This window comes from Pipistrellus kuhlii, unplaced genomic scaffold, assembly GCF_014108245.1.
Source record: "Pipistrellus kuhlii isolate mPipKuh1 unplaced genomic scaffold, mPipKuh1.p scaffold_m20_p_12, whole genome shotgun sequence".
NCBI classification, from domain to species: Eukaryota; Metazoa; Chordata; class Mammalia; order Chiroptera; family Vespertilionidae; genus Pipistrellus; species Pipistrellus kuhlii.
In genome coordinates this window covers 15,048,591-15,076,020 of record NW_023425427.1, presented here as the reverse complement: position 1 = coordinate 15,076,020, position 27,430 = coordinate 15,048,591, and the positions used below count along the sequence as shown (strand labels likewise).

At 54.7% G+C, this 27,430-nt stretch overlaps 2 protein-coding genes and 1 long non-coding RNA gene across 10 annotated transcripts in view; 1 reads left to right on the top strand and 2 right to left on the bottom strand.

Moving 5' to 3' along the window:
* The window catches only part of CORO2A (coronin 2A), a 46,330-nt gene extending 39,734 nt beyond the window's left edge, over positions 1 to 6,596 (bottom strand). Inside the window, exon 1 of one of the 2 annotated variants that reach the window (XM_036433229.2) lies at positions 6,452 to 6,596. The gene's annotated coding sequence lies outside the window, so the exon portion shown is untranslated. Of the gene's footprint in view, positions 1 to 1,197; positions 1,326 to 6,451 lie in introns of those variants that run through there. The other variant, XM_036433231.2, reaches the window with a different exon arrangement.
* A 3,819-nt stretch (positions 6,597 to 10,415) lies between these two features.
* TBC1D2 (TBC1 domain family member 2) overlaps positions 10,416 to 27,430 on the bottom strand; it is a 42,262-nt gene continuing 25,247 nt past the window's right edge. For 2 of the 7 annotated variants that reach the window (XM_036433217.2, XM_036433221.2), the window contains 8 exons: positions 24,215 to 24,610; positions 20,927 to 21,037; positions 19,565 to 19,752; positions 18,109 to 18,585; positions 14,109 to 14,229; positions 12,030 to 12,215; positions 11,218 to 11,439; positions 10,416 to 10,899 (listed from right to left, as the gene is read on the bottom strand). In XM_036433217.2, coding sequence (XP_036289110.1) covers positions 10,717 to 10,899; positions 11,218 to 11,439; positions 12,030 to 12,215; positions 14,109 to 14,229; positions 18,109 to 18,585; positions 19,565 to 19,752; positions 20,927 to 21,037; positions 24,215 to 24,610 — 1,884 coding nt within the window. In that variant the 3' untranslated portion in view covers positions 10,416 to 10,716. The remainder of the gene's footprint in view (positions 10,900 to 11,217; positions 11,440 to 12,029; positions 12,216 to 14,108; positions 14,230 to 18,108; positions 18,586 to 19,564; positions 19,753 to 20,926; positions 21,038 to 24,214; positions 24,611 to 27,430) is intronic. The other 5 variants (XM_036433218.2, XM_036433223.2, XM_036433219.2 and 2 more) reach the window with 4 other exon arrangements.
* Positions 14,227 to 17,221, top strand: LOC123652124. Its single transcript, XR_006741240.1, has 2 exons — positions 14,227 to 14,577; positions 16,937 to 17,221. It is a non-coding gene; the product is annotated as an uncharacterized LOC123652124 (long non-coding RNA).

The window sequence follows — 27,430 nt, the reverse complement described above, 5'->3', positions numbered from 1 at the left end:
CCTGGTCACACAGCCCGCAGTACTGGCTTTGGGGCAGACGGGTCACACCGCTAACTGTGCCTGCAGCCACCCAGACCCCCAGGCTTTGTCCTGGAACCCCCCAGACGTGTCCTTCAGTGCGACCCACTTATCGAGCCGCCCCGGACTCGACTCTCCGCTGCTCTGGAAAGTGAGCTGCGGAGGCCACCCAGACCTCGCCTCCAGCGGGTGATGCCAGACTGTTCTATTGCGACACATGTCACAAGCAGCCAAATTTCAATAGAAATAAAATGTCCATCACATACACAAATGTCAAAATAAAGAAAAGACAAAAGGTGATAAAATCCTGCCATCGAGTGGTAACCGCTTGATGTGTGTCTGGATTGGTTACGTGCGTGTGGATTTATTCTTTCCCCGTATCTGAAGCAAAACAGGCTCATGCCACATGCTCTCTTCTTTGCTTTTCCAGTTTATGCGACATTGCAGACCCCTCAGTGACCTCAGGGTGCTCCCCCCGAACCCTCACCTCCAGGTCCCCAGGCCTGACCAGGACGCAGTGTTTATGACATGGACGGTCCCCGGGGCACGTGTCCCCGCTTCCTCAGGTCACGGCTGCCTTCAGGGCCCCACTCAGCAAAGCCGCACCCGCGCACAAGTGCTCTTGAGCTCTTAAATCACGGGGTGCGCGGTGAGTGGGAGCTGGGTTTGATTGCAGGCCTTTCCAAACAGACCTTATGCTCTCCTCCCAGTCCCGGTGCCGAGGCTGGCGGGTGTTTCCCTCCCCCCGGGCTCCAGACTCCACAATGCACAGCAATGAACAGGCGTTGGGCGATTAACAGCTTGTAAAGCATTTCCACGCTCCCCGCAATGTGGAGTCTCACAACGACCGACCCTACGCATTAGGCCAAGCAGGTGGCTATGATCTTCATTTTACAGATGAAAAGACCCCCCTGCTTTCCTTCCATCCAGAGTCTGGCCAACCCCACAGGGTCCCAACCACCCCCAGAAAGCCTTCCCAACCCCCACCCCACTCCCAGCTGTGCGCCCTTGCAGGCCAGGATGGGTCTGGCTCATCTCCCCATCCATCCTCTCCAACTACAGAAAAACCTCAACCGATAGCTGCTGGAAGGAAGACCATCATGATTATTAAGGCAGGAAATAGTCTCCCCACTATATTGTGTACGAGGACAAAAGGCATAAAGAAGGGATAGGCCCTGCCTACAGAGCACATCTGAGGCCAGGCCAGGTCTCCCCTCAGAGGTGTGGCTTCCTTCATTCCATGTGTCCCTGGTTGTCTGCAATCTTGGACTCCAAGCCACGGCCAGAGGTTCATCTCTGGCTCCTCTTGCACTGGCTGGGTCCTACCTGGTCCAGCCAGGTGTGACGGGGAGTGTGGCGGGCGGGGCCACCTGCCTGGGGCGGCCTTAGGAATGAGCGTTTCATTGTGCTGTGCCCTGTGCCAGCATTTTCGGTCTGCCTCTCACTTCCTCCTGCAGCTGGCATCATCATTCTGATGACACTTTGCAGGTGGAGAGGGAAAGACCCCGGCCCAAGGCTTCCTCCGTGGCTGAGCTGGGGCTGGAAGCCAGGGCTGCGGCCCCGGGAGCGTGCAGGCACGAGAGCCAGAAACAAATGTTCAGGCAGAGTGCAAGAGGCAACTCCTCCCGGGAGGTCTGAGGCTGGGCTTGGCAAGGCCCCAAACTCTCGCTCCCCATCACCGGCCACCTCCCACTCAGGACCGGCTGGAGGATGAGGCTCGGGCCCAGGGAACACGGGCTGGCCCTGGCAGTCCCCCGGTGCCCGCTGTGGGCAGGGCACACCGCCTGCCAGCTCCCTGCCACTCTGGGCTCGAGGCCAGGCTGGAAGCAGCTGTCACACCAACCCAGCACCAGTCTTCAGCTCCCTGTTTCTTCTTATTGGAACAAGACCTCACAGGTCTGCTCCCAGCTGGTGGTAAGATGCCGAGCAAGGCCCTGCCTCTCACTGGGCTTCCCTGTCTCTCTCTGGGAAGAGATGCAGGGGGTCGGTGGAAAGGGGTTGTCTCAAAGGAATCCACCAACTCTGACACCGCAGGCAGCATAGCACAGGGATGAAATCCCAGACACGAGAGCCAGATGACATGGTTCCAATGTATGGCCCAGGCAAGCTGCCCACCACCATCTCTGGGCCTCAGTGTCCTCATCCGTAAAACGAGAATTACAGTAGAAAAAAGATGGAAAATAAATACACCAAGATATTTATATTGATTATCTGAGGTGTGGAGAGTTATTTTTTATTTTCCTGTCTGTTTTCTAAATTCTCCATTATCCAGTGTTTATAACACAAAAAACAAATATAGTTTCTTTGTAAATTAACTTTAAGGAGATATAATTTACTTATACTATAATATACCCATTTAAAAAATGGGAATAACCCTATCTAATAAGGATGAAATATGCAAATTGACCATAACTCCAAGACAAAGATGGTGGTGCCCACAGCCAATAAGGAGGGAATATGCAAATTGACCTGACAAGGCGAGAGGCAGAAGGTGGCTCTGGTGGGAGTGAAGGCATGCTGGGAGCCAGGGGAAGGAAGGCCTATTCTTGCACGAATCTCCATGCATCCAGCCTCTAGTAATGAATAATAGTGTCCATCCTATAGATAGATTGCTTTGGGGAGTGAATGGGTTAATGTATGTACAATCTTAGCTGGTGCCTGGAAATGCTATTGTTTGTTAAATAAATAAGCGCAAGACAAGCCTGGCTTCCTCCTCCTCTACCTGCTCACCTGGACCGGACCTCTCCCTCCCTCCCCCAGCACCAAGTTCCTCTATCGCCTGCCCCCACGTTCACCTCCGCAATCTTTTTCTGTACCCAAAGGAATTGCATTAACAGTCAAATCTGGCCATGCCCCTGCCCTGTTCAAAAGCCTCCCATGGCTCCCCTCCACCCGGGACGGAAAGCCCTGCCTCGTACACGAGACACCGTTTAAGCAAGTTATTTAACGTCTCTGTCCTTTTCTATTCCTAACTGAAAAAGAGGGATCACCACAGCATCTCCCTCACCAACGTACAGGGCTCCACCGTGTCTGGGTGGGGTGCACAGTCTGACTCATGGCCTCTCTCACCGGTCTCGGCGCCCCTCTCCCAGCTACTGTGCTAGCCTGCTCCTCCTTGAACTTGCCAGGCACGGTCCTAGTTCAGGGCTTCTGATTGGCTGTTGCTTCCACCCTTCCACCATTCTGGGAGGCTCTTTCCCCAGCAATCAGCCCAGCTCACTCCTTCATCTCCTTCCAGCCTGTGTCCAAAAGTCACCTTCTCAGTGATTCCCCTGACCACCCCATTTAACACCGAAATTCCTCCCTCCCCTTCCCCTTCACACACCAGAAACGCACTCCTACTAATGTGCTCCAGCTCAGCTATCATCATCTGTTTTACTCACCCCCTTCCCCGCTTTAGACAGTAAGTTTCTTTACAACAGTACTTTTGTATTACTATATATATTTTTTTATTACTGTCAAGACCCCTCCACTCACAGGCCACACCTAGCACAATGCAGGTGCTCCATACACGATGGCTAAATGACCAAATGAACAATGTAAAGCGCTTAGGACAGAATTGGGCAGGTACTCTCTCTTTAATGATTTCCACTTAGGCTGAACCAGATAAAACTGCCATTTCTTATAAGTCAAAAGCAGCCAGATACTGGCCACGTCACACGGTTTAACTAATGTTTCCCGAGGCAGCTCGCAGGCACCTGGGAGGCATCTCCAGGCCTAGCACACAGGACGTGCCCAGTGTGTGTTTGTCCACAGGAGGAAGTCACCTCCTCCTGGCCCTTCACACCCGGTGTGATTGCAAACCATCTCCTCTCTGTCTGAAGGAGGCAACACACACACACGGTCGACTTAAAGTAATACACAGAGGATCTTGCCACATTATTTTTTGGTCCCCCTTAAAGTCTCTGTCCCGATATCTGGTAAGGCACATCAAAACAAAGACACACCACGCTCTCAAGTCATCCAGGCTTTGGCCATTTGGGAAGAACCAAGGTCTGAGGCTGAACGAAGTCCCTTCCCAGGGAAAACAACCAGCCGCCTGCCTCTGAGGGGATTCCTGTGATGACAGTGGAGGGACGCTGGGACATTCTTTGGTTATTTCTGTGTTCACTGCTCTTTCCAATAAAGGCTTCAGTGAGAATAGATGTAAGTCTAGAGCATGGGTTATCAGAGCTGGCAAAAATTCAGCCATCATGGACTCTACCCCGGGTCACAGATGGGGAGAGTGAGGCCCAGGAAGGGAAGGGTTTGGCCTGAGATTACAGCTGGCAGAGGAGTTCATCCTTGGGATCTGTGCCCACTGACTTTAGACCACGGCCTTTGGACCACACTGCCATTCTACTCACCTCTCCTTCTCACTCCGTGGTTACTTCCTTATGGGAAAGTCCTCAAAGTAGGAAGTTGGGGGCAAAGGGCAACTAAGATTATTTCATGGACCTTTGTAACGAGCTGTCAGGTTGTCCTGCAACATTAAACCCACCAGAGAATCCCTATAGCTTGGTCAGCATAGAGGTTTATCCTTGTATGTTTATTTTTGCTCATGTGATAGGAATAAACACAGACTGCTTTCATTCACTATTTGGTATGTGTTTCCAAACACACACACACACACACACACACACACACACGTCTTGGAAGCAGGACCCTTGGCTTCGGTGCCGGCTTGCTTGGTGACCTCAGATAACTCACATCCCCTTTGGACACAATGATGCCTATCTCTAAAGGAAGGGCTTGGGTGAGATGATTCGTTCAGGTCCCGTTCGTAATTTCACGGTGCATTTTAAAATTGTTTAGGATGACTTTTTAACCACCAGAGCCGGCCGGGACGAGCTGAGCAGGAAAGGGGGCAGAGAGGACAGGAGACCTAGGAAGCACTTAAGCCTGTATCTCAGAACCACGCCCGAATCACAGCACATAGCTTAGTCTGCTTTTATGAGGCTAATGACACTCATTTGTGGTCTGTGCCGTCCTGCCATAGCCAGAAGGCAAGGCCACGGCCACTTCAGCCCTCAGAGTCACAGACGGAGGTCAGAGGTAGCTCACCCTGAGCAGGTGCGCCTCCAGCCTCTGCCCACCTACCTCTGATGACACAGAGCTCACTACCTGCCCAGGCGGCCCCTACTTCCTTTCTGCTGTAAGAAAGAATCTGGGGGAGAGGGGTGGACAAGAGAGACCAGAAGGCCAAGACCTGATGATCATAAACCACTGCCTCGATCAGGTCAGGCCAACAGGAGACGGGGAAGAGGACAGACCGGGAGAAGGGCTTCTCTGGCTCCTCCTCTCACTCCAGACCTGAAGGCAGCTGCCAGACCCGTGTGCACGCACAGGAGGTGCAGGGACACTTGCCCTGAGGCTCTGGACAAACCCCAGGCTGACAACTGCCCGCCAGGGGGCAGACACCTCAGGTCCCTGGTCCTGCCTCTGCTCCCTTTGGCTCTGGCTAGAGAAATAGTGCTGGGCCTGGGGCAGTTCAGCTTGCAGGTGAGATTTAGGGGACAGATGATCTGCTCCAGGGTGGGGAAGAAGAGGGTCTACGTGCCCAGAGCAGGAGCAGCCGATTACAGTTGTTTACAGCTAGTGAGATCCACACCAGGACGGTGTGCAGTGGGCAGCAAGACCTTCCAGAGGTAGTCTCCCGGCGGTCTTTACTCAGAGTATCCAGCCAGTTCTCCAGACATGTGCTCTGCCCCAGCCCCAGCCCCGGCCCCAGCCCCAGCCCTGGCCCCAGCTCCAGCGCCACCCACCCACCCACAGCTCTCAGCACTGCTGGCCTCTGAGGTCCGCGCCTGGATGGGAGGCGCTCCTATCACACCGGCCGGGACACAGAGCTGAGCACACTGAAGGGACTGCCCGCACCATTCCTCAAGCAAGCTGCGTGTGTGGGCCTGGTCCAGGCAAGTCTGCAACCAGGGACCCCACCACCTTCAACCCAGGGACCCCCTAGACCCAGACCGCGAAGCCGACTTGGCGGCAGACTCTGACCGCCCCACCTTGCACACCCAGGCCAGCTCGATGGGGACCTGGGGCTGTCCCCTCATCCTGTTTTTTCTTTTTTTGTAACAAGAGCATAAGTCCCAACGCGGGTCCCGCGAGGCATGCAGGCCTCCAGGGGGCCTGTCGGGGCGGCTGGCCACACCCAGGGTGACGGCCCGCACCGCGAGCGGGCGAGGTGAGTGTGGACAGTGCTCACCGGGTCCTGGCCGTCCGAAGCCTGGACCCCCCACTCCTGTGCCCCCTATCCCGAGCGGGAAACTGAGGCCTGGGGAGGAGCCGTGCTTTGTGCAAGGTCACGCGGAGGAGCTGGGAGCCAGGCTCCCCGCGCCCCGCCGGTCCCCGCGGCGCGCCCAGCCCGCATCCCTCCCGGCGCCGCGGCAGGAGGCGCAGCTCGCACGGCCGCGGACGGGAAGCACGGCCGGCGGCGGGGCCGCCCTACCTTGATGCCGGCCGCGCAGGTGGCGGTGGCGTCCGGATCCGGTTCCGAGCTCCTCGCCGCCCGCCGAGTCCCCGCGCCCAGAGCCACCGCCTCCTCCTCCCCCACAGCCCGGCGGGCGGGGCCGGTGGGCGGGGCAGGAGGCTGGCACAGCCCCGCCCGCGCCCCGCGGGGCCACCCCTCCTCCTCCGCTCCCCACTCGCGCTCCGGCCCCCCGGGGCTGGCCTCGGGGCGCGCGCGCGCGCACACACACACACACACACACACACACACACACACACACGCTCACACACACACACGCGCGCGCGCACCGGCGCTCACTCGGCGCAGTGATTGGGGCGGGCTCTCCGGCCACTCGCCCGGCTTGGCGTCCCGCTGGTCCCTCGCTGCGTGGGACGGGACAAGGGACTCGACCTCCCGGAGCCTCCGTTTCCCCCTCGGTGAGATGGAAACAGTCATTGTGTCTGTCTCAAGGAGCCGCTGAGAATTAGGTGAGACGACGAAGCGCGCGCGCAAAGCCCGCCGCGGAGAAGCGCTGGGTGAACCCGCCCCGGAGCAGGAGGACTGGGAGCGCGCGGGAGTGTCGGAAGGATTCCCTCCCTTCTCCCGGCAGCCAGGAGGGGGCGCTGCTGCGCAGGCTCGGGATGCGGAGGCAATCTAGAGATGGGGAGCGCCCCCGACCCCCACACCCCCGCCTTTGAATACTACCACCTAACACTGTGCTTAGCACCTTAAATGCATTAATTACCTCACAAGCGTGTGAGGTTACACCGTTACTCAGTTTACACATAAGGAAGCCGAGGCCCAGGGAGGTTGCCTCGCTTAAGAACACACAGCTAATTATCCAACAGTAGGCAGGATGGCTCCCAAGACCAAGCTGATAGCCGCTCCACCTCTCTTGAGAAAAGCTCTTTGTTTTGCTCAGTGTAGTATCTCCGGGGCCCAGAACAGTGCCTGCCACAGAGTAGGCCCTCAGCGGTGGTGGAGCGATTAAAAGTGCACACCGTGTCCTCACTTTTATTTCATTTAATCCTGATAACTCCTTTATCTGGCCACTATGATTACCCCCGCTTTACAGATAAGAAAAGCGAGGCTTAGAGTCGCTAAGTATTTGGGGGTCTCTTGGTTATCTCCTTAGGAAGAAAAGCCAGGGCCAAAGCCCGTGAGTCAGTGTTCACTGGGCCACTCACTCCTCCGTGCCTTTGCTCATACCCTCTCTTCCGCTAGGAATTCGTACTGCGGCAGCTCCCACTGTCTAATGATTAGACTCTAATCCATCCTTCCTTCCAGGTCTGCACCAACATGCTTCCCCAGGAAGTGATCCAGCTCCTCTGCGGATGCTCTCCCTCACCTCCCCCCCCCCCCCCCAGCCTGTGTCTGCACCATCCCACACTGTGCCACGAAGGTAGGTGGCTGAGGCTGCTTGGGAAAAGGCTGGTTTGACAGGGACCTGTGGGGGCCGTGGGCATACGGACTGAAGTGCAGAGGGGAGGTCAGTGGAGGCCTCTGCAATAGACATGCCCGGGACCCTTGGAGGTGGTGTGTCTGTGGGAGGTGCTGCCCTGGTCCATTTACGGAAGGCCACTCCCTGGCATCCTCTGCATTGCACACATGGGGGAACAGAGTGGAACCCTGGCTGGAAAACCACATTGTAGGTCTGGCTCCAAAGCTGGGCCTATCTGCCAGTACTTCCTGCTGGGCTGTACTACTGATGGTGACGGGCCAGGAAAACACCTTCCTTCCCTAGGTGTCAGCATGGCCTGCTTTGTTTAACCTGCCATGAAAGGGACCGTGTTTGCGTGTGTGTGTGTGTGTGTGTGTGTGTGTGAGAGAGAGAGAGAGAGAGAGAGAGAGAGAGAGAGAGAGGGAGAGAGAGAGGGAGAGAGAGAGGGAGAGAGAGAGGGAGGGTGGGAGGGACTTGTCCTCTGTCTACCTGCCCAATGGGGACTTTCTGTGCCATATGGTCCTTTGCTGTGGGAGGCTGAGCTGAGAGAGGGGCAGCAGCTCCTGGGAGGTGAGGATCTGAGTGTGGGGGATGGGGGGCTTCCCAAAGTGCGCTCCAGGCCCTTCCTCTTTTGAGCACTCCCCTTATTCTTAGGGATTTGGGCCCAGTGGGGGGTGAGAGGGAAGGGCGGGTAACTCCTTCCTCCTCCCTGCTCCCTGTGGAACTGGCTGTGGACTTCAGCTTGCTGGGGTCTAGTATTAGTCTGGAGGGGGGTGCTTTGAGCAAGAGGTCCCATCCCCTGGGGTGGGAAGGTGGGGGCTGTGAGGAATCAGATCCCCCAGCCCTGGGAGGCAGCGGCCCCTGGGGATGGGGGCGACAGCTGTGGTGCAGGGCCAGGAACCTGATACCGGGGGTGGGCCCCAAACGCCCTCCAGGAGCAGGAGGGCGGGGCAGTCTCTCTAGGAGCAGCAGCAGCCCCAGACCTTAGGAGTGTCTGTCCCTGCCACAGCCTGCTGGTCAGGCGGACGGCTTTTCCTTCCATTTTTCTCTGCCTGGGGCTCTCCCCACAGGTCCTACCCCACTCCGGAGGCCGCCAAGAGCCAGGCTGCCTTTTCCCTTGGGTCCGTGGGGGAGGGGAGCTGGGAGGAACCCTCCCTGGTTCTGCCTTTGGGCCTCTAGGCTTGAGCCTGGCTTAAACTCTTAGCGGTGTGGCTTTGGGCACGTTAACCGCTGAGCCCGTCTCCTCGTCTGTAAGTGGAACCTGGCCCGTGGTGGGCTGGTGCTCTACGCCAGGCAGTTCCCGTCCCGGCTCTGGCTCCCCCTTCAGGGTTGGAGGCCCCACTGGTCAGTCCTCACTGCCCTGTGGTCCCTGAGCTCTCGGTGTGTCATAATGCCCGTGCCCACAATAGGCTCTGAGCGGGCCAAGCTCCAGTGTTTTTGAAAAGCTGCTCAGAGGGTGCTATAGGGACCAGGGACCAGGCCAGGCTACACAATGGGCAGAGCCTCTCGGGGCAGGAATAAGAAATGGGGGTGGGGGGTGGGGGGAGAGGGCAGAGAAGGTGGAGGAGAGAAGAAAAGTGGAGAGAAGGAAAATGAGGAAGGGAAGGGAAGAGGAAGGGGGAGCATGGGTGAGTTGAGGGAAGATGAAGGGAGGAAGGGGAGTGGGTAAAGAGGAAAGACAGGAGGAGGGCCCTCTATCTGGCAGCTCCTGTCTGCTCTGGGGAGTTTACCTTTTGCTGAGGAGGGAATCTGACTTTCAGGGCTGCAGTCTCTCCTGGAGCTGGGCCTCCGCAGGCCTGAGCCCCCGCGAGTGAGGGTTTCCTCAGGAAAGGCCATGGCACCGGCTCAGCACCAGCATCTCCCCAGTGACAGCCCTTGGGTTACAGCACCCAGCTTGCTGGGGGGACAGCCAGGACCACCCAGTCCAACCTCACACCACCATCACACCTCACAGATCTGTCCAGTGATGAAAGCGCCTCAGCATATGAAAAGGAGAGTAAAAAACGAGAAAGGCCCTTTGTGGGGATCCGCAGGAGGCCCTGTGAATGTGGTAGGAAAGAGCCCTGAGCACCCTCCCCAGGGTTGTGTGGGGCACAGCGATGGCTCTGGACAGGAGCCTCAGATCGGAGCTGCAGGAACAGTCACGGGTTTTGCAGTCACTGTGGCCTGGACGCCCTGCCTCAAGGGGACGGGGAGCCTCTGACTGAGGAGGGGCTGGAAGAGCCAAGAACTGGAGCTGAGTCCCGACCTGGGGCAGCTGCCCTCGCTCTCTCACCCTCCAACCACCCATCCTTCCGAGAAGAGGTGGCTCTTCTTGCCTGGCCTAAGAAGTTGGTGGTGGGAGATCAGGCCAGACAGCTGAGCCAGGGCTCTCTGCCCAGCACCACACCCAGTTCCTCTTGGGACCGCGCCCCCTCCCCGCCCCCCCATGGGCTGTGAGCGGAAAGGAAGGCCCGTGTGGTGGGCTCACCAGGAACAGGTGGTTACTGAGAATCCTAAGTTCCAAAGCTTATGAGCCATTTCTCGTATTTACATGGTTTATACAGAAGAACTTAGAGAATGTTCACAGTTCCCTATAAAGACAGCTCTCCTGTCTGCGTGCTAAAGTGCTCTGAGGAGGAAGTGAGAAAGGGGCAGCGCTGGGCACCCAGCCAGCACGCAGGTTCTGCTGGGAGGCGGAGCCCAGAAGCGGAAGGACTTGCCCAGCGTCACATGGGACGGGCTCGAGGCTGGACCACTGCTCCAAGGCTGAGCTGCGGGTCAGGAGTGGAGAGGGCTTTGGGGAGTGCAGGTGGCCTCGCCAGGCTCCCCGTCCCCCTCGTCATCACTGGCGCAACCCTCCGGCACCACCGGGTCCTGGGCTGCCCGGGTCTCCAAGTACTCGGCCTTGAGCTGCTCCAGCTCCCGCAGCTCGGCCTCCAGCCGCTCCCGGTGGACCGCTCGCAGCTGCTGCAGCTGTTTCATGGGAAAGGGGTTCATGTCGTTGAAGGCGATGCTCATCAGCTTCCTGGGGGGAGAGCACAGTCAGCCCAGAGCAGTGTCCCAGGGCACTCACAGCACCTCCCCAGGCAGGCCTGCACCCACTCTGCCCTCGTGGCTAGGCCCCTGGCCCCTACGCTTGGGGTGCTCACATTCCAGGGAGGAAATGGTAAAGAAGAAGACAGTTTAGACTCAAAGTCCTATGTACTGAGGCAGGAGGAAGCTTGGGGCTATGGGAACTCTAACCCTCTGAGGAAAGGCTGGTCAGGGAAGGCTTCCTGGAGGCGGTGACACAGGAGCGGGTGTGATGGTGGGACTGGTGGGGAGAGCAGGGGTGGGTTCTCACCGGCTGTTGCAAATGGTCTTGGTGAAGAAGCGCAGGTACTGGTAGATCTCCAGGTTGTCCTGTAGCCTCAGGATCTCCTCCTCGGTGTACTTGAAAATGGCCAGGGCATAGCGGAACACCACCTGGGGCCAGGTGAGGGCTCAGGTAGGGCATGGGGGGCCAGGGCAGGTTATCCCCAGAGGGAGGAGAACCCACACACCACGGTGGGAGTCTTTGGACACGCTTGGAGGCGACTGTGTGCAGGGAGGCCACGAGGGAGGGGAGCTTGGACTCTGGGGACTGGGGCTGAGCCTGGCTCTCCCCCGATGGGGTAACGCTGTCTTTCATGGGGCACTAGCAGGAGCTGGTGAAACAGCAAGTCCCAGGGCTCTGGGAACTGTGAGGTGCATATGTCATCAGCCACCGTGTGGAATGGGCGGACGGTGGGGGAGGGCCTGCCCAGGGTCTCCCAGCAAGGTGGAGCAGAGCTGGGACCAGATTCAGTGCCAACCTCCCAGCCCAGGGCTGGGTCCATGGGAGCGAGAGGAGAAGGGGCGCGGTGACTGGAGTGGCCACGGATGGAATAGGGATGTGCCTCCTGGGTCCAGCTCATGCTTCCTCTCCGGGAAAGGAACCTCCCAGCTTTAGGAAGCTTGGGAAGCAGAACCGCTTCCTCTCATGAGTGCGAAGCACGTGATTTACAGAGCCAGGCTCCCAGCAGATGTCCCCAGCAGCCCCGAGGGGGCCACTGTCCGCCCGTTTTCGGGGCAGAATGGAGACCCAGGGGAGTGGGTCCTGCCCAGGGCCCCGTGCTCACCCCCGCAGCACCCTACCTTGGTGCCTTCGTACAGGAAGGCGTCCCAGACCTGGAGGAGGATGTTGCTGATGAGACTGTCGGCAAAGACCACGAGGAACCAGTTGAAGGTGACGAAGGAGAGGTCCACGCGGAGCTGCCCCAGGTGGGCCATCAGCCTGGGCAGCTTCTCCGAGAGGAGGTCCTGGAGCACCCGCTGGTCCACCTGGCAGCCGGCGAGGGGACCCATCAGCTGCTGCCCCAGGAAGGGGCTGCCCCCTTTCCCTCCAGCCCCCAACACCCGGTCACACAGTCCTGGAGCCTCAGCGTGGGCCCCGCCTGCCCCCAGGGTGAGGGGGGGCGGAGGGGCTCAGGGCAGCCTGGCTGGGAGAAGGCACAGCAGCACTTCACTCGCTGCTCCCAGGCTGGAGTGCAGGCTTTGCACGGAGGTCTCTGTGGGATGGTAAGGTCACGAACAGTGGAGTTCTGGCCCCTTTGTCCTCCGAACCTCAAGCCAAGCAGCTCAGCCTGTACCAGCTGACGCCACAGCTGCTTCTCTGCACCCATTTGGGCCTGATGCACAGGATGCTGGGGCATGTTTGCGGGAGTCACACCGTCCTGCTGCCCTGGACACCAATGGCTGCCAGTGGCCTCCATCCTTGTTTTACGTGACTCTGCCGATTACTCCCAGCACCGGCTCCTTCCCAGGCTCTACGACATGGTTCTTTCCTGGTTGACCTCCCACCACCAAGACAGGCCCGTTAAGCCTCCTGCTGTTCTTGTTTTCCTGTAACCCTGGTTCTCACCCTCCCCTTCCACGTAAATCCTCTTCCAGGTGTTAGCTGTTGGCCGTGGCTACACACCTCCCCTTCCGTCCTCTCCTAGACCCCAGGTCCACTGTGAGGGCCTAGTCTAGTGTCCAGCTCAAAACCTAGGGTAATTCGCTCAATCTAAGATGCCACTGAGCCTTCTGAAATATGAACTGATATGATGTCTGGGATTTCCTTCAAGGCAATCAAAGGAGGAGTGGGTGGGAGTCTAGGTGAAACAGCACTGGCCTATGGAAAAGGGAGCCAGCTCCTGTCTTCTACCCTCCCCGCTTACAGCCTGGGCCACGGCCACCCTGGGACCACATGATGAGCGGGGGGATGGCAGAGCAGAGGGCTTGGAGGAGCCTTCGGCTTTTGCTGACCTGAGAAGAATCCCCCCTGTAAGCCGCTGTGAGCTGGGCTTTCCTATCTCGCAGCCAAACATCCTCACCTGATTCACCGCCTACGTCTTGATCTCCAGCCCTGACCATTCTACTCCACACCTGAGTACCCATCGCGCCTGAGCGTCCTGCACCAGGTGGATGTTCCAGAGGAGGAATCGGAGTTGGGGGATGGATCGTAGGAGGAAAACAGAACAGGATGGGCGGGCAGGTAATGGCTTGGCAGGTTTGGGGCTGAGAGTGAGAAAGTTTCCTCTAGGTGGCCTCTCTCCATACAACAGATGGTGCTGATGCAGCAAGAACAGGGCAGGGGTGAGGTGGGTGAGGCGGGAGAAAGGGGAGGCTTGAAATGGTTTTTCATTTACAGACCCAGGCAGTAGTGCTTCTCCCATTCAAAACTGGACAAGCCCGGGGTCAGAGAGGCGATCTCACTTGCCAAGGCCACACAGCTGAACACCGGAGAGCGTGGCTCTCAGCTCACTGGACTCCAGGCCTGGCCTGTGCTGCGGGCAGCTCAGGCGAGATGGTGGAGGCAGCTGTGCGGTGGGAAAGGACGAGTGTGTGTGTGTGTGTGAAGAATCACCACCACCTCCATCCTCCCAGCCCATCTTTCACCTTCCTGACCTCTATTTTGAAAATTTCTACTGGCAAATAGCAAGTGACACTCAATTTTCTTCTCTGCTCCCCAGAAAACCAACCGTTTCTAATGTCACCACTGGAATAACAACTGTCTATCCTGTGGGCAGGGACCCCACAATTCTGAAGGCCATCAGCTCACCAGCGCTTCCTAGCAGCCCCAGTGAGGGCCTACTGGCCCACTGTACAGAGGGATAAATAGAGACCCGAGATATTCTGACTTTTCCGAGACTCACCTGCGTAACTCCTGAGGCCCCTCCCTGCCTTGCTTACCTGGGACGCTGTCAGCGTCTTGCTGTAGTAATCAGCTGGCATGATGGTCTCCACGATGGCCACCAGGCACCAGAAGGCACTCTCCTCTTCACCCAGCACCAGCAGAGCGACGGCTGCCAGCCTGTGTGGAGAGAAGGAGGCCAGGAGTGACAGAGGTGGCTCCCTGGCTCCCGGGAGGAAGTCCTGTCCCACCCTACTCCCTAGCCAGGCTGCCGTTTTTTTGGCACCTGGGGTGAGACAAACATGCTTTTGGGAAGTACTACATCATCAGGGATCTCCAGAGCAAGGAGGATCAGCTTAGAGCAGGGGCTTTAAAGTGAATCCTGGTCTTGCCACTTCCTTGCTGGGTGACCCTAGGCAAGTTACTTAACTTCTCTGAGCCTCAGCAGCCTCCTAATAATCACAGGACTGTTAGGAGGATACACACAATTAACACATGTTAAATGCCCAGCACAGTGCCTGATATGTGGTGAGTGCTTTCTTTATAAGTGTTAACTATTCTTTTTTTTTTCTTTTTTTCTTTTTTTTTTTTTTTAAACAACACACATATTTTTATAGATTTCAGAGAGAAAGGGAGAGGGAGAGAGAAAAACATCAATGACGAGAGAATCGTTGATTGGCTGCCTCCTGCATGCCCACACTGGGGATCTGGGCCCTGACCGGGAATTGAACCGTGACCAATTTGAACCAAGGTTCAAAGGTAGACACTCAACCACTGAGCCATGCCAGCTGGGCTAGCTATCTTCATCTTAGTACCCACAGGCTTTGAGACCTTTGCAAGTGTGCAAACCTCTCTGAGCCTTCCACCTGTGCAATGGGATTAGTACTTCCTGCCTCCCAGGGCCGAGGCATCTGGAGTGAGAAGATAGCCCTGACTCAGCATCCCTGCGTGGCTCGCTGGCGTGTAGCAGGTGCTTAATACCTGGAGGTCATTTTCTCCTTTGCTTCCCCTCCCTGCTAAAGTTATCACGGGGCTCTAATGGGATCCTGGGTAATGAAAAACCACAGTGCTGAGCAGGGAAATCTGCCTGGAAAAAGTACTGCTTTCTCTACTTCTCCCATCTTTCCTGATGGGTCTTCCAGGGCCAGTTCAGAATACATTTTCCAAAATGTCCCTGTGTGTCAGGATGCTAGGTCAATACAAGGTCACATGTTCAAAGATGCTTAGGGCCTGCTGCACACTCTAGCTCAGTGGTCGGCAAATTGCAGCTCGTGAGCCACAGGCACTTTGGCCCCTTGAGTGTGGCTCTTCCACAAAATACCACGGCCTGGGCGTGCACTACAGTGCAATTGAAACTTCATGGCCCATGCGCAGATGTCGGTTTTCGGCTCTCAAAAGAAATTTTAATTGTTGTACTGTTGATAGTTGGCTCTGTTGACTAATGAGATTGCCGACCACTGCTCTAGCTCCCTTCTAGAGACCTCTGAAATCCTGCAGTGAAGACACCTCATGTGACCTGTGGGCAGTGGCCCCTTTTGACAGCGTACCCCATGAGCACCCTTGGCTGTGTTGGCAGGCTCACACTCCAGATGGGCACACAGAGCACATTTCAGTGTCCAGATGTTTATGTTTCTCTGGGCTTTTACTGGATTACCTCCAACCTCTTCTCAGGTTCATACTTCTTAAAGAAATGGGGTCAATTCTCATAAGAAAAAAAAAAATCCTTTTATCCCTCCCATAGACTCAGGACTCTCTCTCTATTCTGGCTAAAATATTTGTGCAAACCCTCATTAGTCTGAGCTGAGTGGATGAACAGTCACAGGTCTCCTGGGAAATAGAGAGCCCTGCCCTCTCCGAGTTGGGGAAGGGTGGTGGTGGGTTCAGAGGTCATTTAGTTCAGGGATAGCAAGTGTACGATATCCTGGCCACCACTCTCTTTGACTATGCCCAGGGCAGACATAACCACTGGTCACGCCACCCTTCCCACTGAGTGTGGAGGCTGCCTCAGAACTCTCACAAGACAAGGCTGCAGGCAGCTACATCCTACCAGTCAATACACATTCATTGCCGACACCGTAAGACTGAGGCCTGAAAGCAAAAGTGACCTGCTTAGGGTCACACAGTCAGCTGGAAGCAGAGTAGGAAGAGAACCCAGGGCTCCCCAAGTCCCTGCCGGTGTTCTCTCCACCTCACCCCATTCATTAAAGCCCGGATGTGCTGAGTGCTGGAACTGGCTGCCAGCATCGGCTTAGATTGCTGCACCTTAAAAGCTACTGCTACCAGCTAGGGCCTGTGAACTGCTCAGGGCCTCAGCCATTCTCCAACCTAAGGCATTTATTAGTAGAGCCCAGGGCGTCTGCAAAGAAGGTAGTATGGTTATGGAGGGGGAGAGACACAATTTTTAGCACTCTGATTATATTTTAAAGGGAAATGGCCTTAAAATATTTGCTCTAAATTACCACTAAACCATATCTATCACCCTCTAAACAGGCAGGATTTATTGCATATATTTATAAATCAGTGTCTGTCTGCCACAGGATACATACAGTTCCAACAGTGGACACTAGATGGCGGCACTCAACAAGTGAAAGGGTTTACTAGTGAGAGCCTTTGAAATAAGCACCACCCTCTACATGAAAACAGGTTCTACTACAAATAACTTTCTATTTAAAGCAGTCACATGGATATTTTTCTAAACACCAATGATCATTTTTTTAAAAAGCATTCGAGAAAGAAGTAAAGAAAAACAGGTTCTACTACTAATAACTTTCTATTTAAAGCAGTCACATGGATATTTTTCTAAACACCAATGATTATTTTTTTGAAAAGCATTCGAGAAAGAAGTAAAGAAATACTCAGTTGCTCCTGTGTACCCCTCTCCACACAGGGAGAAGCGTCTTTCCTTGTGACTTACCTCTATACCCCCTCCTGCTATAAAAGTTTGCCTGCCTCTTCAAGCACCGATGAGCTGTTCTGGGTTTAAATTCAGAATTCCCAGTAATTGTACATGTATATGCTCAATTTTACTCAATTTAGACTGGAAATAAAGTGTCAGAAATATCTACCCTTGGGAACCATTTGCATGTGAGTAGGGGCAGTCTGAATGTTTAATCTGTGTTGAGTAAATGTCATACACCACTATCAGAAAAAAGATCAGAATGGCTTATGTAAATTTTGCTTGTGTATGTATGTTTCAAGTGAGTCAAAACTTGCTTTGGGAAATATCTGAGATGACTGGGGGCATCCGTGAAAGTACCCACAGTACCGAGTGGGCAGCCCTACCAACGCACCCACCTCTACTCCCGTTCTTCTGCTTATTGGTATAAGGAGCAATGAATCCAGGCTGGGCCCGTCAGATTCCTTCCTTTGGGAATTTAGATCTGACACAGGAGGGCATGGACAGAAGGGAAGACCCTTTGAAAGGCTCTAGGCTCAGGGCCTGAGGTCTCCATTCTGACATCCTCCACGGAATGATGGGACTACGGAGAGAGAAGGAAGCAGAAACGTGGAACCAGAAGCCACAGACCAGCAGCCCCACGGGGGGCTGACAGCAGTAGTCTCTCAGCAGCACGATCGCAGGGACCTGGTCCCCATGGAATGCGGAGGGAAGATGCCCCCTGGGATTGTGCAGTTGCCTAGGCTTCCAATGACCATGTGGTCTGTAGCTCTGTTTTCATTTCCTGGCTTGTGTGAGGTTCTCCTGTAACATTTACAAATTCTCTTTTCCTGTGGCTCTGCTGAGTGGGTTTAGTTTGAAGGAAATGATCCCTGACCCAGCCAGTCCCACAAGCTGTGAGCTGGGTTGTGCTCGACACAACACCAGGGGACCGTTCATGCTTTCCCTGGGGGTGGCACTCCCTGAGCACAAACCGAGGCAGAGAACATGGCATGAGGGGCCCTGAGCTCTGGCCCTCTGTCCTGAACGTGTCCTTTCACTGCTTGTCCCCATCGGTACAGTGGGGATCATGGCAAGCCTCCTGGGCTCACCTCTCCAAAGAGACAGGGGGCTGCTCGGAAGGACAAAGGCTGTTGTGTCCTCACGGGGGCCTTGGTGCTCACCTGTTCAGGCCCTGGCAGTAGCCGATGGAGGGGTTCTGCCAGGAGAAGGCCAACAGCACCCGGCGGAGCTTGTCGGGGAAGCTGGAGGTGGGACAGGTGAAGTGCTTGTTGTTGGTGAAGGTGCGGTTCAGGTCCAGCTCGATCTGGCGGGCAGCAGGGTGCTTGCAGGTCTGGCCCCGGCTCAGCAGCTCCTGGTAGCGGCCAGGGGCCTGCAGGTGCTGGACGCGGCGGTGGATCAACCACCTCCAGACTCGAGGCCGGTGCTCTTGGGACACGCCCATCCGCAGCAGCTGCTTGAGCTCCACGGAGGGTGCAAGCTCACCCAGGGCAGCCCAGCGCTCTCGCAGGGGTCGCTCTGTAGCCTCGTGGGCCAGCAGGTGGTGGGAGCGCACCTCCAGCACCTGGATCTTGGCCAGCAGCTTCAGGTCTTCCACCTCATAGTTGGGCACTGTCTGGAAGCCATACTCATCATACTCGCTGCCAGGAAAAGCCCATGTTAGCAACACCTTGCAGATCCCTTCCCCAGATAAGGGGCAATGGGGGAGGGGTATGCCTTAAGCAAGGCTCCTGAGTTTCACTTCCGGTTAGTCATGCAGCTCTGACAGGTCACTCGGTTCTCTGTACAATGGGCAGAGAAAGGCCTCATAAAGACCCACGGAGGTCCTGTGTTACTCACTGCTGGGGGCCTACACTGTGCCTGGCACAGAGCAAGTGCTTGAAGAGACCTTTACTCCGTGCAAATATAAAGGATCCTCTTATTACTTCATGTTGCCTTCGGCCCAAGGAGTCTTGCAATATCGAACCCCACTTCCACAGCCAGTAAGCCCCAAATGGATGGGGCACAGACAGCATCAACGCTAACCAGAGGTGGGAGGGCTGGGGATCCATTCCAGATGGCTGTTCACTTATTCACCATTTGCCCCTGTGTGGGCTCTGCACATGCTGTTTCATTGAACTCTAGGACTCCTGCAACCAGAGTTGCACACACATCTGTGGAGGCTACACATGAGGCTCTGAGCGATGAAGTGACTTGTCTAAGGTCACTCAATGAGAGACCCACGTGCGGCTCCAAGACGGGGGCTCCCAGCCACAGTGCCGTCTGTTACATTTAACTGGCCTTGTCCACTGCGCTCAGGGGAGACAGCTGGCTTATCCCTTCTCCTCCCCTCTCTGACAAACCTCTGGGAGCATCCTGGGAAAAGTGGAAAAAAAATCATGGAGCTCTGGAGGCAGACCCAGCTCCGCTGCATTAATGTGCTGTGTGGCCTTGGGCGAGGGGCTGCCCTCTCTGAGCCTGCACTGCCTCAGCTGTAAAACAGGGCCCATCTCAACCACATGCTCATTTATCTGAAGATAAGAGGAGGTAAGAATTGTGCAGGGTCACACACAGTCAGCAGGGCAGCTGGGACCCCCAGGCCACTCCAGTGGGCCCTGGCCTGGCCACCACGGGGCTCACCTGATGGGGCTCAGCTCAACACTGTCAGCAGAGGCCTCGCTGGCTTCCCACTGCAGCGCCTCCTGGATGAGTTGCCTGAGCAGCTCCGCGCTCTCGCCGCCCTGATTCCCCATGGTCTCCTGCAGCCTCCGCAGCCCTGCCAGGTACTTGCTCTCCACCTGGTAGTTCTTGGCTTGGAGGTAGGCACACTGTGGGGGTGGGGAGGAGGTGGGGGCTGGTCAGGCCACTTGGTTGGGCTTGGCTTACCCCAAAGGCCTGAGGCCCGAAGAGCTTTAGGCAGCACACCCTTCTCCCAGCTCTCATCCCCCCCCCCCTCCCCGCCCCTTCCAGCCTTTCACATAGGGAAGGAGATGGGCTCTGTATCCAAGGGTTTACAAGGCAGGAAGGGCTCCAGGAAAGAGAACCAGATTCAGCAGGAGGGGAAGGGTGGGGAGAGACAGCAGAGGCTCTTGTATAGCCTGCGGTCCTATTCCAGTTCCGCTACTGCTGGCTGGGTGGCCTATGGCAAGCTAACTTTTCTGTGCCTTCGCTTCCTCTGAGCAATGGGGATGACAGATCTGCCTCAGGATTGCGGCAAGGCTTCACGGGCACCTGGCCTAGAGCAGGCTGCCTGCACTGCGCTATAGGTGCATCACTGAGCAGTGCCCGGGGGCAGACAGGGACCTCTGGACACTGCTCTTGTGCCTCTGCTGCCACCACATGGGCTCTTTCTGCCCCCAACACACCACCTCTCTCCCACCTCACGGGACACACACTGCCTTTCCCGCTGTACCTTTGCAATCAGAAATGGTAATCAGAGTACAGTTTGAGAGCAGACAGGTAATGAGGAGGGAAGGGAGAGTAGACAGGTAACGAGGAGGAAGGAGAGTAGACAGGTAACAAGGAGGGAGGAGAATAGACAGGCAACGAGGAGGGAGGAGAATAGGCAGGCAATGAGGAGGGAGGAGAGTAGACAGGTATGAGAAGGGAGGAGAGTAGACAGGTAATGAGGAGGGAGGAGAGTAGACAGGTAATGAGAAGGGAGGAGAGTAGACAGGTAACGAGGAGGGAGGAGAGTAGACAGGTAACAAGGAGGGAGGAGAGTAGACAGGCAATGAGGAGGGAGGAGAGTAGACAGGTAATGAGAAGGGAGGAGAGTAGACAGGTAACGAGGAGGGAGGAGAGTAGACAGGTAATGAGAAGGGAGGAGAGTAGACAGGTAACGAGGAGGGAGGAGAGTAGACAGGTAATGAGAAGGGAGGAGAGTAGACAGGTAACGAGGAGGGAGGAGAGTAGACAGGTAATATGAGGGAGGGAGACATGTGAGATGGTGGAGACTGAAAGGGTGGCAGGAAGAGAGAGGGCCAGAAGAGGGGTCCTCACCTTCATCAGGAGGGTCCTCTCCTTTTCAGCCACCTTTCTCCAGATCTTTGTCACCTGGTGGATCTCGGAATTGAGGAAGCGGTTCTGGGTCTGGTACGCTTCCATGTCATCCTGAAGAAGAGGGCAAAGCAGCTGAGGACTTGCACTGACAACATCTCCCTGAATCTCACCCTCAAATGAGCCGCCGACACTTCCTTTCTTTAGAAATTTCCAATAATGCAATAGAAAAGGAAATCTGAAATAAAACAAAATAACTTATAGTCCCCTTCTCTAATCTTGAGCCTAGAATTAAGTGGCAAAGGGAGCCCTAAACCTGGAGTTCAAGTCCTGGCTCCGACTTCCTGGCTGGGAGACCTTACTGACTGCCGTTTCCTCATCTGCAAAAGGAACACATGCCAACCACCTACTGGGCAGTGGGGAGACCATGAGGTCACATGTGTTATAACTCTAAGTACAGGGAGTGAAACACAACATTTTAACACAACAGTCCTTATCTGAACAGGACCGCAGGCCATACAAGAGCCTGTCTCTGCCCACCCCTCCCCTTCTACTGGATCCAGCCCCAGCCCTGGGCCAGTTCTCTTTCCTGGAGCTCTTCCTGCCATGCAGTAAACCTTGGATTTGGAGCCCACCTCCTTTCCCTATATGAAGGGCTGGAGGTGGAGAGGGGAGGGGAGATGAGAGCTGGGAGAAGGGTAATGTTTGTTACTAAGATAAGCCTATTTTGTCATATATTTGCAATTGTACTGAACAGTTTTGGGTGAAGAATTTTTTTACTTAGTGTCACTTTGTAAGTACTTTTCTATGTTGCTACAGAAACTTCCCAGTGATCATTTTTAATGTCAGATGCCTATTCTATTGGGTGAATTTACCATAACTTAGTTACCATCCTTCTCCTGTTGTTTTTGATTATGAACACGGTGGCGATGCACCTCTCTGAGCCAGGCTGTCCAGTGGGGAGAGCCAGACGCGGCTGCTGGGCATGTGAGGAGGAGCTGGCCAGCCACTGAGAGGTTCAAGTGGGAGCCTGAACCACAGGAAGGAGCAGCCACAGCCATGGCTCTCAGCCTTTATTCTGCTTGGACGGATGTTGCAGGAGCAATGGACAACACACTCTCACAGCACACCCAGCCATTCCAGGGCATTTACGAGCTGACACTCAGCCCTTCTCTCCCTCCCAGGAACAGGCACTGGCTGTAGGTGAGGGACAGACGGGGATGACATTGGATAGGTCCTGACTTATCTGGAAACTGGGAACATCACGCCAAGCCTGTGCCGTTTCCTTACCAGGAAAGGTAACTGTGTACAGCTTCTAGGCCATCCTGACCCCTCATGGGGGATCTTCATTCTGTCAAGAACCCTCCCAGCCCAGAAGCTCAACTTGTGTGCAGGGTCTTCCGCCTGCCTCCTAGTTACTCGGTGGGAGGGCCACCTGTCCCCAGGGCTCCTGAGCAGGAAATACATGCCCTGGGCTGACTTCATCCAGTGTCCTGGGTTGGGTTGAAGGGGTGTAAGCAGACTAGATCTTTAAGTCTTTCTACTCTGATGTTCAAGGTGATGATTCTACTCTCAAACAGCTTCAACAATAAGGGGGCATTTTCTTTTCTTTCTTTCTTTTTTTAAAATATATTTTACTGATTTTTTACAGAGAGTAAGGGAGAGGAAGAGAGTTATAACATAGACAAGAGAGAAAGAAACATCAATCAGCTGCCTCCTACACACCCCCTACTGGGGATGTGCCCACAACCAAGGTACATGCCTTTGACTGGAATCAAACCTGGGACCCTTCAGTCCGCAGGCCGATGCTCTATCCACTGAGCCAAACCAGTTAGGGCAAGGGGGCATTTTCTTAAAGTTGGCTGTTCTCAATCACAGGGCAAGCAGAAAAATGGCCAACAGCTACGAACTCTAGACATGCAACTCTTCCTAGCACAAGATGCTCGTCCTTTGAGGATCAGTTACAAATACAAGTTTGGTTGATGTGACTCATAACCAGAGGCTCCTCATGCCTGGGCTCGCTGATAAATTCCTGCACATGCAGATTCAGAGGCACGCCCAGTCTCCTAGGTGAGTCCTGGCTGCCAGTCAGCTCCCTGCGGCAGGCAGGAAGCCTCTAGCGAGTCCGTGGCTCTCATCTCCAGGCTGCTGGGTGGGTGTTCAGCAGTGGCTTCCAGCGGGACGGGCCAGCTGGGCAGGAGCGCAAGCTGCGGAAGCCATTTCACTGCTGTGTGGAGCTGCCTAACAACCTAGCTGCATCTGCACTTGAAAGGATTTTGTTTTCATTTTGAACTCAAAAACATCTCTGATTTTAAGGAAGACTCAGACAGGTCATGTGGCTGTTCATGCTGAAGGAGGGGAAAGGAACCTGGGTTTCTGTTGTCTCCCTTTATCCTCCTAACAACGGCACCTCCACACCACCCTGCCCCATCAAAAGCACCTGGATTGCCAAAACCGGTTTGGCTCAGTGGATAGAGCTTCGGCCTGCGGACTCAAGGGTCCCGGGTTTGATTCTGGTCAAGGGCATGTACCTTGGTTGCAGGCATATCCCCAGTAGGGGGTGTGCAAGAGGCAGCTGATCGATGACTCTCTCATCGATGTTTCTAACTCTCTCTCTCCCTTCCTCTCTATAAAAAATCAATAAAATATATTCAAAAAAAGAAAAGCACCTGGATTTCTTTCCCGCTCCCCACAATAGTGCTCTGATATAGCAGCACAGGAATTCCCCATTATACATATGCATACGTGTGTGGCAGGGTTTGGGGCAGGCCTGGCTGGTTATCTGGCTGCCTTCAGGGGCAGTGGGGCTGTGAGCACCTACTCCAAGCCTCAGGCCTCCAACTGTTTGGTAGCTCTTGTCACCACCCTCTAGGGAGGACATGGCAGCCCATGGCAGGTATATCACCTAAAATAAAGTTCCTGCCATCACTGTGAGCAGCCCACAGCCAGCCACAGGTCACCTGTTCTGTGTGCAGGATTGCTGGGGGAGGGCCGCCCTGGAACCATGGGGGCTCCCCAGGGCATCAGCGTGACACCCAAGGAATCCGACCAGGCCCCAGGTGTATAGCTGGTCTAGTCCTCAGGAGTTCTGACCCTTCATGGGCTCTTCCTAATTTGCTAAGCTAGACAAAACTTTCCTTTTCAGCCTAGGACACCATGAAAAGATCAAATTGCATTGGGCCTTCTGGTTAAGAAGGTCAGGAAGTATGTAGCAATATATCCACCATCTATTTCAAATATGGACATTCCAGTAGTAAGGGTTATTGCTGGGCCTAGAGGGCATGGCCCTACCTTCAGATGCTCCATCTTTTCCTGCTGGCTCAAGAAGTCCCTGTCGGCAGCGTCTGGGGCCACAAGGAGCGGGTTAGGGGGGCGCACGAAGTCCTGGGTGACCTTCTCAGACAGCTTGCAGATGACCTGCTGTTTGGCCTGGTTCTTGTCCATGAGCAGCTGCACGTGCTCCTGCAGCTCCTGCACCTGCTGCTCACGCAGGCTCGCCGTCTGCGCCAGGCTCTCCCGCTCCTGCTCCAGGGCCTCCACCCGCCTGCCCAGCTCCGCGATCTGCCGCACTTTGTGCCGCACCAGCTCCAGCCGGTCCTTGTCTTCGGCCGCTGCCAGGTACGCGCTGGTTGCCCTCTTCTCCTGCTGTGCGGCCTCCAGGGCTTTATGCAGGATCCTCACCAGCTCCTGGACAGGGAAACAAAGTGCCTGTGAACTCGGGGAAGGACTACTAGGCGCCAGAGGTGAGGCATGTGTTCTCACCAGTTCTCCTAACGGCCCCAAGGAGTGGCCAGCAGCATCCTCTTGGTCATCTCATCTCAATCCCCATTTTCTCTTTTTCCATTCAAGAGTTTTAACTTGACCCAAGGTTTCTCAGCTCAATACTATATTTCCCAGCTAAGCTTACAGCTAGGTGTGATCAAGTGACAATTCAACCTACACTGGATGTGGGAAGCTCTGGGTCATATATACCTTTGAAACCATTATACATATGCTCCCTGGTCCAGTTCCCCTTCCTTCTGGCTGGGAAAAGGCAAGAACTACAGCAGCCATGTGGGGCTCCCAGCAGAAGTTGCATGTTGAAGATGGCAGAGTTGCCCCACCAGCTCAGAACTGCTCATTTACCTCTGGGCTCTTCCATGAGAATGTGAGAGAGAAATAAACTTCCAAATTGATTTAGGCCATAGTACTTTGAGGCTTCTTTGTTATAGCAGCTGAGCCCATATCCTGAGTAATACCTATCTATTTCGGAGGTGACCACACTGAGGCCCAGCAGAGTAGAGTGGAATTTAATCCCAAATTATCAGACTCCAAGGCCTGTGCTTGGTCAGTAATGACAGCAAGGGTGCCGTGGCACATGGGCATTGCCCTTCCCTCCTCTCCCTCCTGTGGCAGGTGTCATTAACCTCAGTACTCCTTCCTCTAAGCCGAGTTGAGGCCTCAGAATCCTTCTGAATAGAGCACCCAAGCAGATGCTATGAGCTGAGACAGCAATAGAGAGGAAACACATTGACAATCCTCACGCTAAGCCATACGCAGAGAGCATCATTCAATCCATTTGTACCCAGCTCCCGAAGCCCACCAAGCAATGCCCACAGGCTGGAGCAAGGGAGTGCTAGAGAGCTACAGACTTTATTCCTTGACGAAGCATGCGATTCACATGGAAACTCCAGCTTGGCCTGGCTCCCAGTGACTGGAAGCCTTCACCCTCCCCAGGACCTCTCTTGTCCCAAAGCCCAGTGTGGATTCATTCAGGGCCAGGATCAGAAGCCAGGTAGCCTAGCCACCAGCACCACATGAACCTCGAACCTCATGAACCTTATATGGAGGGGCTTTAGGCCAATGCTGTGCTCCATGTCAGCATCATCTGGAAAAACACAGTGTCCTAGAGACACAACTGCATCGGATACTGTTGTAATTATTATAGCTAGCTATTAATAATAGGAAAGGAGCAAAGGGAAGGCGAGACACTATAAACATGGCCATCCGGGCAGTTCCACCAGGAAGCTGTGATTTCACACTCGCCAGGGAACCACCCGGCTCATTCCCTGAAAACCACTTGGGAGATGGATGCACAGGCAGTAAGGTCAAGGTGACCCAGGGAAGGAGGCTGTCAGTCTACCCTAGAACACACAGCACTTGCCAGAGGGAGTGGGGCTGCTGCAGACTCAAATTCTGAGATTAAAATCTCCAAAGGAACTCTCTCTCTTGTTGCTCTGGTTTTGCTCCTGTTTCCCTACATTTGCCCGTGTTCCTAGAAGCTGCATGGTCCTGGGCCATGTGGACCACATATGCAATGGACTGATGGACTGAAGCTGAAACACAAGTTAGGCTAGCCTGATGCTGGAGTGGATTGTGCAAATGTGGAACAGAGACTCTGGGTGACAACTTTAATCCTAGCTCTGCTAAGGACACAGCTATACTTCTTCCATGGTGGGCAGAGCGGAGACTTTGAAAACTCAGGGGTTTAATGAGTGCAAACAAAAGCCACCCATTCTCCTGTGTGAGTCTCAGAAATTTTATTTTCTCATGACATTGCAAGAAGCCCACTTCCACTAGCAATAGGTGGAACACGCTGAGCTCCAAGGTGGTAACTATCTATGTTAAAGCACTTACATTTTTTTTTTCTTGGCTAAGAACAATTCTATTTTGGAGAACTGCTCGAAATCATGACTTTATATAATAAGTTAATGACAAGACCAAATTAGTGTGCATCTTTTGACACCCGAATACTAGAGACTGTCTCTTCTCTGCTTCTCTCTTCCATCCAATCTTCATCAAGCACCCACCGAGTGCAAAGCCCTGGGCCAACTGCTGAGGCTCAGAAGGGGACTGGCAGGTGGGAGCAAAGGTGAACTACTAACAGAGCAATTTCCTGCAATAGTGGGGAGCAAGGCATTTGTGGGAGCCCCGAGCAGAGAGCAATGACTTCTGCTTGGGGTGGCAGTAGGAAGATCAGCACCTTCTACTGAAAGGCAGATCAGTTTAAAGGATGGAAAGAGACAGAGATGGCCAAACAGCAGGAGGGAGGTGAGGGTCAGCAGGTAGGAGATGATGGTAAGGAAGGCTTTCTAGACCAGCGATTGCCAACATTTTGGACCTCATGGATCACCAGTGGTGGACCACTGGTTGGCGACAGCTGCTCCAAAGGTTTCCTTAAACCAGGGGTCACAAACCTTTCAGACATCACAGACCACTGGTTGGCAACTTGTTCCAGACAACTGAACCAACAGCTCAAGCAAAGCCCCAGTTGAATGCAAGAGCAGGTGAGGAGCTTGGGTGTTGCAGGAAGTGGGGGAGGGTTGCAAACCAAACCAGAATGTCAGGAATGAAGAAATCACTTCCCAGGGCCCTGCTGAGAGAGATTAACATTCCTGTGGCTCCAGGATAGACTGAAAAACCCAATCATTTTCTGGTTCAGCTGAGATTTGGACATCACCTTGGTAACTGAAATACCAACAGACCACAGTTCAGACTTGCCTGATGCTCAGAATCAAGTGATCCTGG